The following is a 20,744-nucleotide window of genomic DNA, read 5'->3' as shown; positions in this document are numbered from 1 at the left end:
TATAATTGAAGAGGGGAATATACGAATGGATCTAGCAAAGGTACAAACCAGCCATGAGTGGAGACCACCTACATCCGTCAGTGAGCTACGATCCTTCTTGGGACTTGCCAACTACTACAGGAAGTTCATAGAAGGGTACTCGAGAAGAATCGTGCCAATGATAGATTTGTTGAAAAAAGGGGTAAAGTAGGGGTGGTCAGAGGATTGTCAATCGGCATTTGATGCACTAAAGAAGAACATTGCTAGGGATCCAATGCTAATCCTTCCCAATGTGATGAAGCCATTTGAAGTAAGATGGATCAAACTTGGCATTAGGGGGAGTTCTTTTACAAGAAGGGCATCCAGTTGCTTTTGAAAGTTGAAAACAAACAGCTATCAAACGGAACTATACAGCCCAAAAGAAAGAACTTCCAGTCGTGGTACACTGTCTCCGGGTTTGTAGGCGCTATCTTTTGGTATCCAAATTTGTGATAAAGACAGATAATGTGACTATCACACACTTCTTGTCACAACCAGAACTAACTTCAAAACAAGCCCGCTGGCAGGAGAAGCTAGCTGAATTCGATTTTGACTTTGAATACAAGACTAATCAGGTGGCTGATGCTTTAAGTAGGAAAATAGAATAGGCAGCATTGAAATTCATAAGTCATCTATCGACTAGTCGGGCTACTTTATCCATGAAGGAACTTATAAAGAAACACTTACAAACATACCAGCAGACCCGAACATTGATAAAACTGGTAGAAGAAGGGAAGACATGACAATTCTAGATGGAATATGGGTTGTTAATGACAAAAAGAAGGCGACTGTACGTGCCCAAAGCTGGGAACTTGAGGAAGACATTATTAAAAGAATGCCATGAAACTTTGTGGGCTGGACACCCGAGATGGCAACGAACTCGGGCCCTAATCACACAGGGGTATTATTGGCTGCATATGGAAGATGATGTAGTAAATAATATATAAAAACATGTTCAATTTGTCAACAAGACAAGGTGGAGAGAAAGAAAACCCCAGGATTGTTGTGGCCATTTCCAATACTGACAAGACCATGGGAAAGTATCTCTTTAGATTTCATTTCCTCCTTGCCAAAGGTAAAGGACCATGACACAATCTTGGTGGTAGTTGATCAATTTTCAAAGTACACAACTTTTGTACCTGTTTCAAAGCCATGTTCAACAAAAAATACAGCTCCATTATTCTTCAAGAATGTAGTGAAGTACTGGGGGGTTCCAGAGAGCCTAATCGATGACAAAGATGTTAGATTCACTGGTGGATTTGGGGGAGAACTCTTTCGCTTGATGGGATCAAGCCTTAATCTTTCCACAAGCTACCAACCTTAGACAAATGGCCAAACAAAACGCTTTAATGGGATGTTGGAAGAATACTTATGACACTTTGTGAACTCAATCAGAAAAATTGGGTTTCACTATTGGATTCAGCTCAATTTTTCTTTAATTCTATGAAATCTTCTGCAAATAACAAGAGTATTTTTGAGATTGTGACTAGTCAACAACCAACTCTCTCCCGCACACTCTTGATGGTCCATACAGTGGAAATTGGCCGAAAGCATACCAATTCACAAAGAACTAGTTACAAAACATAGAAGTCACTTGAGCTCAGTTGGAAAAAGCTTCAAAGCGCATGAAGAAATGGGAGGACCACAAAAATTTGAAGTTGGAGACCTGGTTCTTGTAAAAGTGCCACTATAAACATTTTGATTTCTTCATGGCAAAGATAGAAGACTTTTACGACAATATAAAGGCTCAATCAAGGTGATGGAAAAAGTTGGACATGCATTGTATCGACTTGAACAACCAAAGTAGATGAAGAGCCATAGACGACTAGTCCATCGAGTGTTTCACATCAACAACTTAAAACCATTCCATGTTGATGAAGAAGATTAGCACCAACAGAAGTCAAGAAGATCAACCATTTCCAAAATGAAGACTGTAATAAGAGATTTCCAGGAGATCCTTGTAGACATAGTCATCAACAAAGAAGGTCGTCAACAACAACAATACCTGGTTAAGTGGATAAAGCTAGGAGAAGAAGAGAAAAATTGGGAGAAGGCGGAAAACCTCCAGCATACCAAGCAAAAGATTCAAGATTTCATAAACTCCAAGATAGCGGCACCAGAATCCGAAGACTGAAGACTTCTTACAGAAAAATCGATGAGGGCGTTAGTAAAACAAGTGGGGGAGAGATTGCTTTACATGTGTTCTCTAGGGATTTATAATGAATATCTAATTACTTGTATCAATGCTTGTATGGTTTTTCTCTTTTATTAAATAAAACAAGTAGTCTTTTTCATCATTGTGTTTTGTTGTCTTAGACAGTGATGTACCTTATTGCCCTATGAATATTTTGTTTATGAATGTCTCTTGCCTATATGATCTATTGTTGTTTGTATTGATGCTTTCCTGGTTACGAGTGGTTATCGAGATGTATCTGGTCCTCGTGTTTACAGGCTTGAACATGTGATTATCGGCCAACTCGATTGGGGGAGAACTCTCAACGAGTGCAGTGCGACCTTTAATTGAGTCTTATTTGGGGGTCCATGACACCATGCAAAATAGTTTAATGACTTTACAACCAATCCTCAAATAATAAATAACCATTTGACATTCTAATGCTAATCAATAAAGTTACAACTTACAACATACTAACCATTCTCACTTGCTTGTGCAAAGTGTAATGAAGAAGAGACAGAGAAGAAAGGAGGAGGAAGAAGATAGAGAAAGAAGGGGGCGTACATTAGGGGGAAAGAGGGATTCCAGGGAACACACAAATTCAGCTCATTGCGTAATATCCAACCTAAACAACTCTATTACAACAAAGTATTTGTAAGATAAATTAGAAGTGTGAAAATTAAAACCAACATTTTTAAGATAATACACACTAATTAAAAACAAACCCCCACATAAACATAAATCTAAATAATTAATTAAACCAAACACTATTATGCTCAAGACCCAACATAGCCTTGACTCTAATCTTTAGAAAATCGACCTCCAAATATCATTGTGTTGGTCTATCCAACTTCCAACTTCTTGTCCAACATCATGGTGTTAATAGGAAACTTTCTTATAGTCCAAGCAGCAATGAATGAGCTTATATAGAAGATTTTTGCAATTTATATAAAACGCAACACCAAGAGAGAACTTTTAACTTAGACAAAAATTGTTGCCATCTATACAACTATAAGTTGTTGAAGTTAGCTGCTTCAACTCATAATTACTAGAGTACATCTCTTCCCTCTTATTCGACGCACTAGCACACCCCATCTGCTCCATTTATAAAAAAAAACAATAATTGCAAAAGCACCAAAAAATTATGCTTTAAAGTCAATTTTAAGAATCAATGGTCAGTTCGAACCCAAACCACCGTTGGGACAACTGAGGCTTTCCAATTTGCTAACACAAACTCAGCACAATTAGTAATATGTAATCCATCTTATTCTCCCTTTACATCAATAGAAACTAATAACAAAGAACGCAACCTGCACCGAGAACCAAACTCAATGTAACAAGGAAAATCAATCCTGCTGCAAGTCTTCCGGAGAAACATCATGGAAAAAACCATTTGCCGACACCCACTGTGACGCAAGATATACCACTACTCCAAAGCAAATTATTAGCATGCCAAATAATAGCCATAGTGCAATTCCATAAAGCTTTCCTATCCTTTCCTTTGCCAAACCACTAAAAGTAATGGCATAAAAGGCCTACAACGTATATGGACAGACTCAATTTTCACCAAATGTACCAAATAACTTATTCCAAATAGCCAACGTGAAAGGGCAATGAAGAAACTTAAACGTGCACAAGTCTCTTCACACCTCATACAAAGGACACAAATGTTAGGGGACAAGGCCTTATTAGGTCTTCTCTTTTAAAGCAAATCATTGGTCTTAATTCTTTCATGTTCCACAGTCCAAAAAAAAGCTTTTATGTTTGAGAAAGCTTTAGCTTTCCAAATCAAAGGATACAAAGCAAAAGGATTTGCAGTAAAATCACAAGTCAAGTAAGTGAAAAATGATTTACAAGAGAAATTCCCATAAGGATCTAAACTCCAAACCCTATTATCACTCTCCAATTGAACATGAAAATAATCAAGCAACCTAATCAAAAAAACCATCTCATTAATCTCTCTCTCATTTAGATTTCTCCCAAAATGGAAGTTTCAAGAATACCCATCTACCTAAAAAAGAAGAAAAGCAGAAATCAGGGCGTCATGAAGATTAGATAAACGAAAAAGGCGAGGGAAAGTACTAGCAAAGGCATCTCCCCCACCCAATGATCCTCCCAACAGCGCATATGCTCCCCATTAGCCATTGTATAATGGACTTTAGGAAGGAAATAACCAAAAATATGCGATACAAAGTTACAAACTTCGAAGGACTCGAATAAGTAATGTTAATTCCCACTTTAGCATCCCACCTATTTTGTAGTATTCCAAATTTACTATGAATTACCTTAAGCCAAAGAGAATTAGGTTCTAAAGGAAAGTACCATAACCATTTCCCCACCAAAGTGATGTTTTTGGACACAAAGTTACCAAGACACAAGCCTTCCTCCCTTTAGGCCTCACTATAGTCTCCTAACCTACAAGATGATGTCTACTACCCTATCCCCCCCCCCCCCACCCCCCCAAAAAAAAAAAAAAAAAACATAAGAAATCCCTCACTAATTTTGCAAGCCTCTACGCCAATCTCACAGGGATTCTAAAAAGTAAAAGGAAAAACAAAGGGATGGAAGGTAGACAGGCATGGCCCGCCCCCTAAGGTGAAGAACGCTCCTTTCCACCCGTCTAGTCTCCTAGCCACTCTCTCAAAAATAGGGTCCCACAAAGAGTCCACATTGGGGTTACCAACTAGGGGGATGCCTAATAAGTAATAGGCCAAGTCCAAACAGAAAAACTAGCTAGCTTAGCAAAAGGATCCACATTAATACCCAAACTAACCAAACCACTTTTAAAGAAATTATTTTTAATCCTGGACACTTTCTCAAACACTTGTAAGATACTCAACAAATTAGAGAAGCAGCTTATGGTATTTTATAGGAAGAAAATAGTATCATCTGTGAACTGAAGATGTGAAATGATGCAATTCTCATAACCTACCTTAATCCCCTGCACCAACTCTCTATCTACACCTCTCTTAATCATCCTACCCAAGACACTAACCACTATAGTGAATACAAAGGGGGAAAGTGGATCTCCTTGTCTTAAACGCCCTAGACTCACAAACCAAGGCTTGATCTACCACTAAGACAACAAAGACAAGAGAAGATAGACACCCTCTAATCCTTTTCTCCACCTCAAGCCAAAATCTTTTCTAGCCATAATCTTGTCCAATAAGCTCCAGCTCACCCTAGCATAAGCATTCTCAAAATCCAAATTCAACATGAAACCCCTCTTATTCCTTCAAACAACATCTTCAACAACCTCATTAGCTATCAAGGCAGCATCTAAGATTTTTCTGTTACATGTAAAAACACTCTATCTAAAAGAGATAGTGTCCTCCAAATAGTAGCCAACTTCTTAGATAACACCTTAGTCAAAGTCTTATAAAAACTAGTTACCAAGCTAATAGGTTTATAGTCCTTCACTTCAATGCACCATCTTTTTTGGCGATCAAGATGATAAAAGTAGAATTCAAACTCCTAACTACCACTACATAGTGAAAGAATTCAAGAAAACCTTTGAGGAGGTCTCCCTTCGAGGACTCCCAACCATCCTGAAAGATAGCAAAACCATCTAGCCTAAGAGCCTTTCTCTATCCATCTCAAAAACCAAGCTTTTTTATATCCTCTTCTTCAAAAGGTCTCTCTAGCCAAGCAGCTTTATTAGTTATAGGACACCAATCCAGCCCCTCAATCATAACTCTACCCTCATCCTTCTCTGAAAAGAGGTTCTTGTGAAACTTAGTAATCAAGCATGCAATCTTGTTAGGACGTAGAATCCCTAATAACCTCTCCCTTATCATTTTCAAGTTCTTTAATAAAGTTCCTTCCCCTACAAGTCGCCACTTTGTGGAAAATCCTAGCTACAATCCTTGACTCAATTCATTCTAGATTTTTGTCTCCAACTCATTTTTTCTAAACAACTTGTTCAAACTCATTAGACAATTGGACTTGTCTGCAAGCAACTTCCTCTAAAAGAGATCCCTCCTTAGCCAATCTACCAATAGTTCCTCAAGAGTATCTTATTTTTCTAGATTGAACATCACCAAAAGTCTACATATTCCAATTTTTTTTAACTTCTCTTTCACGTATCTCAATCTTTTCATAAAACAAAAAACTTCCCAAATTCCAACCTTCCATAGTGCATTCACCTCACCAATTCCTCACCAAGCTCCAAAAACCCAGATGAGTCAACTACATGTTTTCAAATTTAAATGGAGTAAGGCCGTACTTGACAAGAATAGATTCAAGAACCAAAGGGCAATGATCAAAAATCACTCTAGCGAGTACTTCTTGAGTAAAGGGGGAAAAAGTATCTTTCCATTCAGTGATAAATAGAGAATCTATCAATCCTAGTAGCCACTCTTCCATTGCCATCTGCAAACCAAGTAAACTGGGCACTTGAGAAGTTAAGAGTGGAATGTCCCTCAAATTAGACTCCCTAATAAAAGTATCAAAGCCCCTCATGCTTGAGGTGATTCCAAAATCTCCCAAATTCTCATTAGTGGACCTAATAACATTAAAATCACCCCCCCCCCCCCAAAAGATCAATGGAAGGAACACATTCCAAAAATTGCAACTGATTCATCCCAAAAAAATGCCCCTCAACCAAGGTTATTCGGTCCATAGATCGAGGTAACAACCACCAGCCCATACCTTTGACATATAAATGAACAAAAGCAGAAAAAGAACCAATGAGAACATCCAACTTGCTGCGCATTTGGTGTCCCAAATTATCACAATACCCTCAAGAACCCATGGATGCTAATCAGACCTACTCTTTGAATCTAAAGTCTGAAATGCTCCTAACAAGAAAACCGTCCACCACCTCTAATTTAGACTCTTGAAGCATAACTGGGTCTGGGGCAACCTTAACATTGATATCCCTAACCTAATAACATTTACCAAGGCAGCCCAGACCCGTAATATTCCAACTTTAACAAGATGTAACCCTTGTCCACCAAAATGGCAGAAAAGGTTTGAGAAAGCCAACCTCCCTACTAAGACCTAATAACCTAGTTAAATAGCCCCCATAACTAGGTCTAGAGCTACATTAACATTGAAATCCTTAACCTAATGACGTTTACGAAGGCAGCCCAGTACCGTAATATTCCAACTGTAGGAAGACACAGCACTTATCCACCGAAATGGCAAAAACGGTTTGAGATAGCCAACCTCCTTGGTGAGACATAAGGCATTTTTTTGTTGATCAGTTTAGTGTATGTTATGTTATCAATAAAATATCCAATATCCTATCCCAAGCCTCTAATATTTAGTAATATTTGTTCTGTATATATATATTTTTAAATTGTTTACTGTATTTAAATACAAAGAGAACAGACGTATTTATCCAAAATAACATTAGATTACCTCTGGAACCTCAGATTTTAAAAGTGGGTCGCATTTTTTAAATTCCCATATTATGTGAAAATACAGAACTAAGGAACCTCATATGCCCCTGCAAGCAAAACATGGGCACCTAGTCTCCCAGCCCATAGTTAAAACAAATACAATCCAAAGTAGCCAGTTATTCAATAAGTCAGAACTATTGAGCAAACTAAACAGCCACACAATGCCTCATATTTTAAATAACCTTCATTCCACATGTTAGATTACAATATGTTTAGAATATAACATATAATTCACAATAATCTGTCAAGATTAGTGTTGTGTTCATGACCTAATGGACAAGATTTTGGGCCACACTAGGATCTCATACCATTTCCTAGGAGGCTAGGAATAGGAACATGGGTGGGAGATAGTATGGGTATAGGAATCTGGCATTTGTGGATGCGAGAATGGAACCAATTGCGTGACCCCAAGATTTCCAAATTACTAAGGGGCTGTTTGGCATCATTTCTGTTTTTTGCTTTCCATTTTAATTGCTATGCAATGAAGAAACAAGTGATGACATCATGTGTGTGATGTGTGGTGAAATGAATGCTCACCTCCTCCTTCACTGCAAGGTGGCTTCACAAATCTGGAATACTCTGTTTTCTGGTTTTAGTGAAATTTGGGTGTTGCCACAAGTGGTGGACGATTTCCTTTTGGTCAAATACTAGGGTATAGACAAGAAAAGGAAGGGTCTAGTTCTTTGGTGCAATGTGGTTTCTGCTGTAATGTGGACCATTTGGCTAGAGAAGAACGTGAGAATTTTCAAGGATAGAAAAACCTCTCCTTGTTTATTGGGGGACAGGTCTACGTACTTGGCCTCATTTTGGGCCCTCTCCCTTTGGTTTTTGTCAGGGAGTGCTGCTGCAAAACTTGGTTAGGGATTGGAAGGCAACATTAAAATAACTTGCTTCTATCTGTTCTCTCTTATTTTTAATCCTCTTTTGTTGCACAGGACTTATTGTACTGTCCTTGTTGTACCCTTTTGGTTAGTTATCAATATATTTTTTTCATTAAAAAAAATTGTTGTGGCAGCCTATTCCTAAAATACTTTAATATTTAATTTTTTTTTTGTATTTAAATGATTTATACTATATAAAATTCTTAATTAAAACAAAAATAAAATGACCGCACAATTTAAAATATAATTAAAATTAAAAAATCCAAAAAATTTCTAAGTTGAAAAAAATCATAAAAATTATTAAAAAACATTTTTTTTTACCTTTTTTCAATTGTCATTGTAGTAGAATTGTTCTTGGAGGACTAAAAAATGAGTTTAAAAATATAATAATTAAATAAAATAATTATAACTACTTTCTATTTTTATTAAAATATTTTCTAATTTGTATTATTTTGCATTTTTATTATTTTAAACATATTTCAAATTGCTATTTGATTCAAAGACTAAATGAGCAAGAGATCAATTAAGCTTTTTATTTGTTTTAGTGTTGAAAGTTTTAACCAAATATGTCGCTAATTCTCAGTTTAGTTTCTATTTCTGCTTTTCGTTTCTATAATTTTTGACAATGATACCAAATGCCCCTAAAGTTGCAAATACAAAATCTAAGGATGTGGTTTTGTATGGCAATCCAAAGCCATTCTAGAACCTAAATGCAACGTTATTGTCTTTCACAGGCCCTCATCAACTCCCGATGTTTTTTAGTATTTATTTCTCAAGCTGACATCAATTGCAAGATGTAATTTACACATTACTTTAAGATGCCAAATAAGAAAAAGCTTGATTCCTCTTGCCTTAGGAAGATGCATTTGTCTCCATATATTCCAAATCTAAAGGTTTGCACAATTGATCCAAGAGCTATTTTCTCCTCTATGTATGTCAACCCTATGCTCTCTCACCCAATCAATCACCCACCTCCTCTCCATTCACAAATTTAATGATCTAAAGCAGTGAAAGTTTTTCTTGGCTCCCTCACTTGGTAATCCTTGCCAAAAGTGATTGGCATCTTAAAAAATAAATGTGCTCCATTTTACTCACATGATTGTCAAAGACAGCCATAGCTGCATTATTGCACAAGCAACAGGACTGTTGTTCATTCCCATTAGCATGCTGAGCAGCAATGGTCTAAAGAGGTAGGCAGCATAGACTTGGTGCATTAGATCCCTAGAGAAGAGAAAGGGAGGTGAATGTCACAGCCAAGGAGTCCACTATATAGAGATTTCAATGAGAGGTAATATGCAAATTATAAACCCCCGTCCCCACTCCCAACCTTCCACAGTGGCTCAAAAAAAAAAAAAAGGAAAAAACAACAACAAAAAATTTTGTTCAGCGTTTAGCCAGTATATGCAATATTGCCCCTTTTTTTTTTTAGCTTAGTGACACCATAGCCTTTTTTTTTAGCTTAGTCACACCATTGCCTTGTATTTTAAATCATTACTCTCCAATAAATATACTAAGCTAAAAATGGAATTTGTATTTTCTTTTTTTGTCAATGTTCCAAGAAGCTTGAAGTTTCTCATTGATCAATTATTTTTCTTGTCCCCTTTTCAGTGAAACAAAGGTAAAAGCTCTTAGCTTGTTTGATTTTAATAAGCTTGCAATGCAAGACAACAGAAAATGAAGAACCGTATTCAGAACGCATGTGAATTTTCTTCGCTACATACAACAGTCAATTACTTCATTCAAACGACCTAAGGCTTCCCGATTGTCGAACTACAAGAAACCCAACTATCAAACACCTTTGCATGCAGAATAGGTAACCAATCATATAATTTGCACGGGCGGATTTCAACCTCAAGAACCATCGGCCATTAGATTTTACAAACTCACCCCAATGCATGAAATTTTAACCGTAAAATGTCAACGCCAGCAGAAACAAGGCAACCAGCCAAACAAAACATTGGAGGAGAGAGAGATAGGAAAACCAACCCAATCATGGTCATCTTCAGAGAGGACTTGAGGGGGAGCTGGGAGAGGAGAACCGAGTCATCGGAGATTTTATTTCCGAGTTTAGGGTAAAGAAGCTTCTGGCGCTTAGGGAGTACGTTGGTGAGTTCGCAGATTCGACGCTTCAACTCAGCCACCGAATCATCACCGCACACCCGGACGGTGTACTCCTTGCCACTCCACCGCACTGTTAGTGTCAGCTCTTCTTCCACCACCGCCGCCGACGCCGCTGCTTCCGCCATTGATGGATTGATCAAAGCTTCCCTCCGCCGCCAAGAATTGCAGCTCCAAGCAGAGGAATCGTTTTACTTATGTGCTTTAAACCGCGACTTCAAATTTGTTTCTTGTGTGTTTGCGTGTGTGTTGGGGGGGGGTGGTTAAATTTAACATTATTTTATCACAAATTATTTAAAAAATTATCCTAATTAAACTTTTTTCCAAATTGATGTGTGCCCAAATCTCTTTTGGTTGGGTGATTTTTAACCAAATCTTGGTGCCTGGTCCAACAAATTTTGAATAGGGGATGCCTACATGAGGCGATTAATGATGAAGTAATGAGTCTAATGACGATAATGATGTGACGAGATTTGGTTAAAACTTACTATACCATTTTTACTTAAAACTCACATTTTAATCTGGTGAATTTTAATTTATGCAGTAAGTTTTACATGCTCTACTTGCATGCCCATTTGTGTGTAGATTTTCAAGTTGAGCACATAATTTGAGTTGGCTATTGCAGCCCCTCATAAGATGGATCAAGCTAAATTTTTTGAAATGAAATCTTGACAATAGTGGACTAGGACATATTATTTAGTTACTAAAGTATGTAGATAATAAAAAAAGCTAGCAAGAGAGTAGATGAGAAAGATGTTGGAGTTTACCCTTAAGTTGAATGGTTAAATTTAGATACTTATGCAAATGGTATGCAATTATGCAACCATTACCTGAGCTCTCAATGCCCTAAAACAAGAAAACATCTTCCCACGACCATCTTCTCTACTACGTTCCATGGACACAAACATAGAATCATCCCAATTTGAGTCACTTGCAAAGTTGGGAATATTATTACATCCATTGCCATTACCATCACCCACAAACAGTTATGGTTTACACGATATTCAGAGACATGGGGCAAATTACCCAAATTCGAGTAGCTTTCCTTATAAATCGTGTTGCTTTGTCTATCTTGGATATATGGGCCGATTCTCCCCAATTTTTGGTAGTTTTCCCTTCACTACCTTGGAGACACATGACAAAGTACCCAAATTTGAGTAAGTTTCCATACAAATTGTGTTAGTCTGTCTACCTTGGGTATAGGAGCCAATTCTCCCCAATCCTTAATAGTTTTCCCTTCCCTACTTCAAAAACATATGGCAAAGTACCCAAATATGAGTATTTTTTCTTACAAACCATGTCGATTTGTGTACCTTGGCTATAGGGGTTGATTCTCCTCAATCCTTGGTAGTTTTCCCTTCATTACTTCAAAAGCATGTCGCAAAGTACCAAAATTTGATTAGTTTTCCTTATAAACAATGTCGGTTTGTCTACCTTGGGTATAGGGGTCAAATCTCCCTAATCCTTGGTAGTTTCCCCTTTACTACTTCGAAGGCATGTGGCAAAGTACCCAAATCTAAGTAGTTTCCTTACAAATTGTGTGGGTTTCTCTATCTTGGGTATAGGGGCTCATTCTCCCCAATAGTTGATAGTTTTCCTTTCTTTAGACTGGTATGGTTTGCACCCTCCAAAGTTAGTGTGTGTTTAGGTCCACCCTCCTTCAATACAATCTATGGTGTGTTGAGTCTGCCGGTGTTGGTCCAGTGCTGAGTCTTTGTTTTGAAAAGTACAATGAAGTGTCATCTAAGGTCTTTGCTTAGGTGTGGTTTCTTATTTCCATTCACTCATCCTCACTAACCTACCTTGCCTGTCAATGCATTAGGAATTGTACAACATTTCATTTACATTGATAAGGTACAATCAAAATGATAAACACAACCAAAAAGGAAGAAAAAAATACAATAAAGAAAAATGACGAAAACAAAAAAAGCTACTCCCAACCTTCCTCAAAGCTCTTAAGCCTACTACCCAAATACCTACATACACAAAACAGGGACCCAAGTTAGTAACAGCCCAGGTGGACTTCGGAATTGAAGGCCTATTGTGGGTTTGTGCTACCTTGTAAGGGCTAGTTGAGCTTAATTGGGAAATCCAAGCCCACAATGGGCTTGTACTAAAGCCCAATACCTCCCTGAGCCTATTTTCAATTGACCCCCAATTTTCCCCTAGGCCTACCCATAGGGGTGGTCATTTTTTTTCCTTCCACCAATCCCTTTCCCCCACATATTTCCCCTACAATTGCAAAAAAAAAAAACCCAGTAGGCTCCTTAAAGCTTGCTTTTCCCCTACACCCCTTTTACTTGCTCTAGCAAAATCTGAAGCTAGTCAAGCTCCTGCCCCCCCCCCCCTCCCTTTTTGTTTAGCCTATTAATAAAGGGTGATTTTTTTTGAAAAAAAAAAAAGGACCTGGAGAGAGGAAAGAGGGGTAACCACTCGAGCAGTAGTAGTAGAGAGAAGAAATAAAGAGAGGAAATGAAGAAATTAGAAAGAGAGAACTTTGCTGAGATAGAGAAGAAGAGCAAAAGAGGAGAAGAAGATGGAAAGAAGAAGAGCAACAAGGCGGGAAGAGTTTTTGAAGGCCCAAAAGGTTAGTACCCCTTCCCTAAACCCCATTGTGAAATTTCTGAATCTTTGGTTAAAGTTGACAATGTCAATTCAAAATCAAGAATTTCTCAAATAGTTAGAGCCCAAAAAATAGAATTCAAAAATCCTTGCAAGGTCCCACAAAAGAGCGCCTAAATAGAAGCCCAAAAAATCTATGAACAGCATCCCTAAAATCCTAAAACTAGACACCAAAAAATCTGAAAACTAGAATTCCCAAAGTTTACTAAACAAAACCCAACAAAAATCAAAAAAGAAACCTACAAAATATCACAAAAGTATCGAGAGCAAACCTAGATTTTTTACTTGGATCTGTTTCACACACAATCTAACTTCTTAACAGCAATGTTCTCAATAAATAATTATATCAAAATATGCTTTGAATATAAATAGGTTTATGCTATAATTTAGACAAGTAATTAAACTTCTCAAAAATAGTAGTATTCACAGCAGATTTCAATAAAAATATACTCAACTATAGCAAATAATAATATTCTTAACTATAGTGGGTTGTGTAATGATTCCAGCAATTAATCCAACAACACAATGATAGTAAAATATTCACAGCATCCATAGCAGATATATTTTAAGATAAATATGCTTATAAAATTAAAAGAGATAAGGTAGAGAATGAGACCAAATTTTTCACAAGGTTTGGTAACCGTGCCTACGTCCTTGCCTCAAGCAACCAACTATGATGATTCACTAATCCATCCTTCAATAGGTGGAGACACCTCTCTCCTTCAGTAGGTGGAGAAGCCTCTCAGGCAAAAAATACCCTTCCGCTTGTCAACAACTCAATACCAAAGTCATATGTTGACTCTATGAGTCCTATCCCATTTTGATCATGACAAATCCCTTTGTATCTTACCTGTGCATTGAATATTTGAACAAGATCACCATTTGCACGCACGGATGGTAAGTATACGATGGAAGCCTTAAAGGATGGTAGGCTTGCCAAGGCTTGGGCCCTTAACTACCAAAAATAATATTTATACTACCTAATAATCCCAAGTTCAACAGAAAGTGGGAAAGTCGGGTGTCGATCCATAGAGACTAAACCATGCAGTTGTAAACCTTTTCTCAATTAGTTTAGTAATGCCTTGTGTAAAAGAAAAGTGAAAAAGGTGGCATTTTGCAATGAGTGTTTTCTAGCAACTACTGGAAAGCAAGTAAAATCTAAAGTACCCTACTCCTACAAAGCGATGTTTAGAGATGAATCAGATGTTGGACGTCGTGCCTCTGACTACATTTAACCAGGTATACATAAGAGTACTAACTTGAGCTTCTCAGGCCAAAGCGGGAGAGGGTCATTCAAGGGCACAAGGTAGCAAGGGTGCACCAGCCGTCCGGAGCACGGTCGGGAACCAGAGTGTTGACTCTATGAGTCCAATCCTATTTTGATAATGACAAATCACTTGGTATTTCACTTGTACAATTGAGTTTTTGAACAGGATCATGATTTAGAATGCACGAATGGTAAACATGATATAGAAGCCACGATGAACCTAAAGTACATATCATTTGATTCAATCCATGGAACTAGAAGAGTAAAAGGATCAAGAAGTAAGCAACAAGTTCAAGATCTTCAATTGGAATGGATATTTAGAAGTGAATGTATTTACATATGTCATATGATATAATTCGAAGCTCAAATATACCCTAAACTGACCTTAGGACTCATGCATTTCATGAAAGATTCATTTACATTAGTTCTAGGTCAAATGGATATTTTTAGAGGCAAATTTTAGAGGTCTCGTCAACGAATTCCATGACCTCGTTGACGAACTCATAAGGCCACTCGTCGACAAGAAAATACCGAGAGCCCAAAAAGTTAAGACAGGTCTCTCATCGACAAACGGGTGTTATACACTCGTCAACGAATGCGTGCTTTTGTCAACGAATGTCGCGGCGCAGAACATCGTCTTAGCGCATACATGGATGAAATTCTTGAATTCTAAATGATCCAACAACCAGGATTTGATCAACTACCAAGAATACTTATAAACCTTATCTCTAAACCCTAGAGTATAACTTTTTGCCCAGAGCTTTGAACGTATTATACACTTCTTGCCTACACTCCAAAGCATTCACATCCAGTTTGGGCATTTGTTATGTTGATCAAAAGGCATTCACACACATATTTTGCAATCGTTGTTGGTATTAAGGTTTGAGTATTTTGAGCATTCAAATCCTATTTTTTGTTGTTTCCCATATTCATTATATTTAATATTTTTCTTGGGATCAAAAATCATTGTTGTGTATTTTATATTCATTGATTGAATAAAATACTTGAGAAAAGTTTTCTAAAGCTAAAATATTTGAGATATTCAAAGTTACATTTTTTATTCAAAAAGAGTTACTTGATTGGTGCAAAAGGTTCTTGAAAAATATTATTTAAATCTTGGCAATAATCAAAGTCATATATTTATTCAAAGATTTAATTTTACAAATTATTTGATAGCAAGAACATAGATCTATGTATTATTCAAGATTATTTTTAAAAGGGTCTTATTTTCTATTCTTGCATAAAGTGATCTAACATCAAACCCTAAGATCTCGAAAGCATTTATTTTTAAGAATTTATTTTGGGAGAAATTGATTAAAGGATATGTAACGCCCCGAACCTATAAACCCAGGTCCGGCGCGTTATACCTAATATTATCCTGTTAAATCATAAATCATTAACATACATACACAGCGAAAAACATAAACATATCTCCATAAACATTATACGATAATACCACAATTCTGTAATACCGTAATATACCAGAGTTTACTATATCCTAACTAGAAATCCATAAAAACCAACCATCATAATCTCTATATATTCATACATCTCCAAAACATACAGTATGTTCACAACCATTCCGTTCTCAATAAACCTAAAAACGTAATAACATAAAACATAAACATTTCCATTCCCAAAATATTATCAACATATACCCTGTTTCTATAGTCCTCAAAAACGCTAATAATACCCTCGAGCTCCTCAAGCCCGATCTCGAGGATGTCCTGAAAAAGAAACATTCATATTCGGGTGAGACATATCTCAGTAAGGGAAGAAACATACATATTAAAACAGCGTGTGGCTAACATGAGGTAAATAGATATCATTTTAATTACACTTGCAAATCATTAACATAACTTTGAAATCATTTTCTGAACTTAAACAATCACATGCAAAGTTTAACCCATGAGATTACTTAAGGATATGGGTGATTACCCGCCCATACAAGTAGCACCCCTCTATTCTAATACATAGGTAACCCTAAGGTCACAATAAAAGCATACTAGGACACTTACCTTACTCAGTAAGCCCTCAAGTGTTAGATTAATCTCGTACTCACGCATTTAACAATAGTTTACCGCCCGCCCATACAAATAGGTTCCCTCTGCCCTAGTACGTTATGTAGCTACTACCACATCTGAAGTTACTAGTGCACTCGCCTTTGTCAGCAAGCCCTCAGGTGAAGACTTCGCCTTGCCCAATCATAACATGTTCTACGTACATACATACTTATAATATTGTAATACATCATTCTTTTCTATCATTATACATTCATGCACATTCATTCCTGTTCATAACTTAACTTTACATTTCATTTCACTTTAAGTGACTCTTTCCCATTTGTATCGTTCACGTTTCATATTTCATTTCATTGCATTGTCATTCCTTTGTCATTTCGTTGCATAACACTTTCATTTCATTTCTTTATACTATAGCTAGTCTTTAGCCATCATCAGTTAGTCTACGTATAAACGTGCTAGATCTGCTAACACAGCTCCTTTTAGCTGTCATCAGTTAGTCTACACAGAATTGTGCTAGATCTGCTAACATGACTATCTTTCAGCTGTCTTACATTTACATGGTTGCATTTAACATACACTAACAGCATTGTCCATATCATATTTTATTCATAAGCTTTACTTACTTAATCTGCATCTCATATATCTAACATAATTTGCACAGAAGCTCATGCCACACAGTTTTAGCAGTAAAATTCATATACATTTCTTACAAAATAAGCCAACCCATAATTAACATTTATATACCAAACGTACATTTCATTCCTTACTTAACTCAGAAAAATACCTTTTTACTTTCATTCTTTTATTTTCACATATACATAACTATATAAACATTCCTAAACTCAGAAAACATAAATTTCATTGCTGGTATTTTAAATCCACATATAAACATATATACAAAAATAACACATAATTCATTTTAATTCATGAAAAACTTGATTTAATATATAAATTTTCCCCTTACCTGACTTTCAAACTGCGCTGGCAGGATCCCCGAATCGATACCCGCAGCGTTCACTTGGACCCTGAATCCAAAAATCTTAACTTAAATACAATAAATTCCAATTAACTTAAATCTTAAGGAAAATACTTGTTTACTATTTCCTAGGCTCCAAATAACAATATTCCTTAAGAAAATCTCAAAATAAATCACTTACCCTGGTTTTGGGATGTTTCCCAAACCTCACAACCCAACGATAAGCTCCGACAGCCTTGAAGAGAATGATCCCACGAATCCTCTAGCGGTTTCGGATCGTCAAATTGGGAAAAAATTGGCCCAAAATCGAAGAGAGAAGGCTGGTGGATCGTTTTCTAGAGAGAGAAGGAGAATTGGCCAAGTTTTCACGCGGAAAAATGAAAGAATTTCAATTTATAGGCAGGACTTAGTTGACGAGACACGTCGATTCATCGATGAGGCGCTGTAGAGACTTCGTCGACGAGAAGATACCTTCGTCAACGAAATTTAGAGTTCCAAATATGCTCTCTCGGGATTCCTTTGTCGACGAGAAACAAACTTCGTCAACGAGCTTAAAAGGACACTCGTCGACGAGGTCTATCATTTCCTTAAAAATTCTTCCTTTATCCCTTATTTTCCTTTAATCCACTTTATTCATTATATTTTCTAATTATTTAAATTCTAGGTCATTACAGGATAAATTTGTGAAGCATATTCATAAAACAATCTTATCATTACATACAAATTGAGCTTTATGTGTTTATCATATGATTATGTACTAGGAATTTTATTATAATCACTAGCTTGGTTAGAAGCATTTTGAGTTTTGTAGAAATTGTAATCTTTATATTGTATTCACGGTTCGGGTTGTGAACCGGGGTTGAGGAGGAAGCTACACTTTTTGTAAGTAGCAGACTGTAAGGGAAGCTCTGTCCCAGTTAAAGAAGTGAGTTTTTAGTGGAATCCTTGAGTGGGCTGCTCAAGGCGAGGACGTAGGCCGGAGTAGGCCGAACCTTCTAAAAATCGAGTTTGCATCTCTCTTACCCTTAACTCTATTTAATTTCCGCGTACACTTATTTAAGTGAATATTGTGAATGTTTTAAATATATAGTAGGTCTACAAAGTAATTGGGTAAAAATGATTGATTCACAAAAACACACATTAACTTGATTAATTGTAAAACATTGAGCTAGTTGTAAAGTAGATTGCAAGTTTGTAATTGAAAGTTTTCAAAATTAGAACTTGAAGGACATAATTTTTTAAATTGCCCAATTCACCTCCCCTCTTGGGATAACATCGGAATTCAAATTTGGTATCAGAGCCAGGTTACATAGACTTAACCGTTATTATTGTAAAAGATCACAATGGCACACATCAGTGTAACCCCATTCGGTGAGGGACACTCATCCACTAGACCACCAATTTTTTACGATGTAAATTACACCTATTGGAAACGAAGGATGAGTATATATCTTTTAAATGTTGATTGGAAAGTGTGGAGCATAGTTTATGTTGACTTTTTGAGTTTGGTCCCTGTTTTGATGCCGACAAAGCTCCAGTTTCTTATGTGTGTTTTAAAGTGATTAAACAAGTCTTTAATTCAAACACACACATAAGGGGAAGTGGAAGCTTGGAGGAACTTCAAGTTTATCATCATTCTGGCGTATTCCATGAAGACTGAAGAGCAAAGGACAAAGACATTCATTTTAATTTCTATTGCATTTAAGTTCTCTTATTATTTGGTATGTAATAATGCATGCATCTACATGATATGACTTGAATGCTCAAATAACCGTCGATTGACCTTAGAGATCACCTTCGGTCGACCTTCGGTAGACCGATGTCAGATTTTTGGGGTTAACTCAATGACCATAGATCGACTATTAGGTCCTTTAACATCACTTAGAAAATCTCCTTTATCTTACAAATCATAACTATGCAAACAGGGGTAAACTGCACTCAAAATCAAGACATAAATAAATGAAAGTCACTCGGTCGACCGAATATAGCTAGTTATATTCAACTCAATCGACCGAACCACTCAGGAGTCAATAGTTTGACCAAGGTTCAACCGACCGAACAGTTTTGAACACATCTTCCTCAGTCGACCGAACTCACACGTGTCTGCCTCTTAACACTTAGTCGACTGAACTTCCAGTTCATTTTTGACTGAGTCGACCGAACCATAAGAATAGTAGACTGAAGTTCAGATATAGTCGATCGAATCTCGAAGAGTTCAAAAATCGCCCTAGGTCAGTCGACCAAACCTTTAGTTCAAAAGTATCTCGGTCAACCAAATTTGGAAATTGGATCGACCGAACTTAAAATATAGTCGACCGAAACCTCTCGGGTTAGAATTTTTTAAAACAATAAAACGTCATTAATTTTTTAATTAAACTTTTCCAAAATACTGAGTGTGTCCCCAACGGTCATAATTTTATGAAAATCTATAAATACCCCCTCCATAACTCTCAGATTAACAACTTTGATTAACCCAAATTTTCTCTCTAATCCATTTGTTAATCAAAGTTCCCCCAAAACACTTTTTATTGTCAAAATCATTCTTTTGGGGCAAAATCTTTTATACAAATCTCTCCAACTCTCTTTCATGTATTTATTTCAAAATCATTTTTGAGAAAAGTATTTTATTTAGGGCATTTTATTTGCACATACTCTCACTAGGTACTTAATCTTTGAAAAACATTTTTTGAGAGTATTGCTTAAGTTTACTCCCGGTTATTTTTTTAATAAATATTTTTAGGGAGAAAATTATTTACAGCACAAATATTTTCTTGAGATTAAATTCCTAGATTCTCCAAATATTTTTTATTTGAAAAAATATTTATAGGAGAACAATAATACTTATTTTTCACATATATTTTATTTGTGCAAAATTATTTGATAGCACTCTTTCTCTACTGAGCATTATTGCATATCATAAAAGAGTGTATGTATTTGAGCTTAAATGTGTACATCTTTACTTGTATTTTTAGAAGCATTATTTTGTACAAAAAATGATTTTTATTGTATTAGTTGGGTTTAGCCCGGAATTGAATTGGGGAGTCTCAGCCCTGTAAGTGAGACCGGTTCGGTTCAGCCCGAAAATTGAAAACTGGGGAGTTTCAGCCCTATAAGTGAGATAAATTGGGTCCAGCCTTATAACTGAGTTGGGGTTTTCCTCGCCCCATGAGGAGAGGATGTAAACGACTTCTGTTTTTCCTATTTAAGTGAGCAGGTTTTGTGAAATCCTTGAGGGCATGCCCAAGGTGGGGACATAGGCT

The 20,744-nt window shown here is 36.6% G+C and overlaps 1 protein-coding gene across 1 annotated transcript in view; it reads right to left on the bottom strand.

Annotated features, from left to right (window-relative positions):
* Positions 1 to 10,852, bottom strand: part of LOC131164259 (ubiquitin-like domain-containing CTD phosphatase) — a 43,244-nt gene extending 32,392 nt beyond the window's left edge. Inside the window, exon 1 of the mRNA XM_058121309.1 lies at positions 10,464 to 10,852. Coding sequence (XP_057977292.1) covers positions 10,464 to 10,723 — 260 coding nt within the window. The 5' untranslated portion in view covers positions 10,724 to 10,852. The remainder of the gene's footprint in view (positions 1 to 10,463) is intronic.
* Between the last annotated feature and the right edge of the window lie 9,892 nt (positions 10,853 to 20,744).

This window comes from Malania oleifera, chromosome 9, assembly GCF_029873635.1.
Source record: "Malania oleifera isolate guangnan ecotype guangnan chromosome 9, ASM2987363v1, whole genome shotgun sequence".
Lineage (NCBI taxonomy): Eukaryota > Viridiplantae > Streptophyta > Magnoliopsida > Santalales > Ximeniaceae > Malania > Malania oleifera.
Note: the sequence above shows the minus strand (reverse complement) of the source record. Positions and strands in the feature narration are given on the sequence as shown.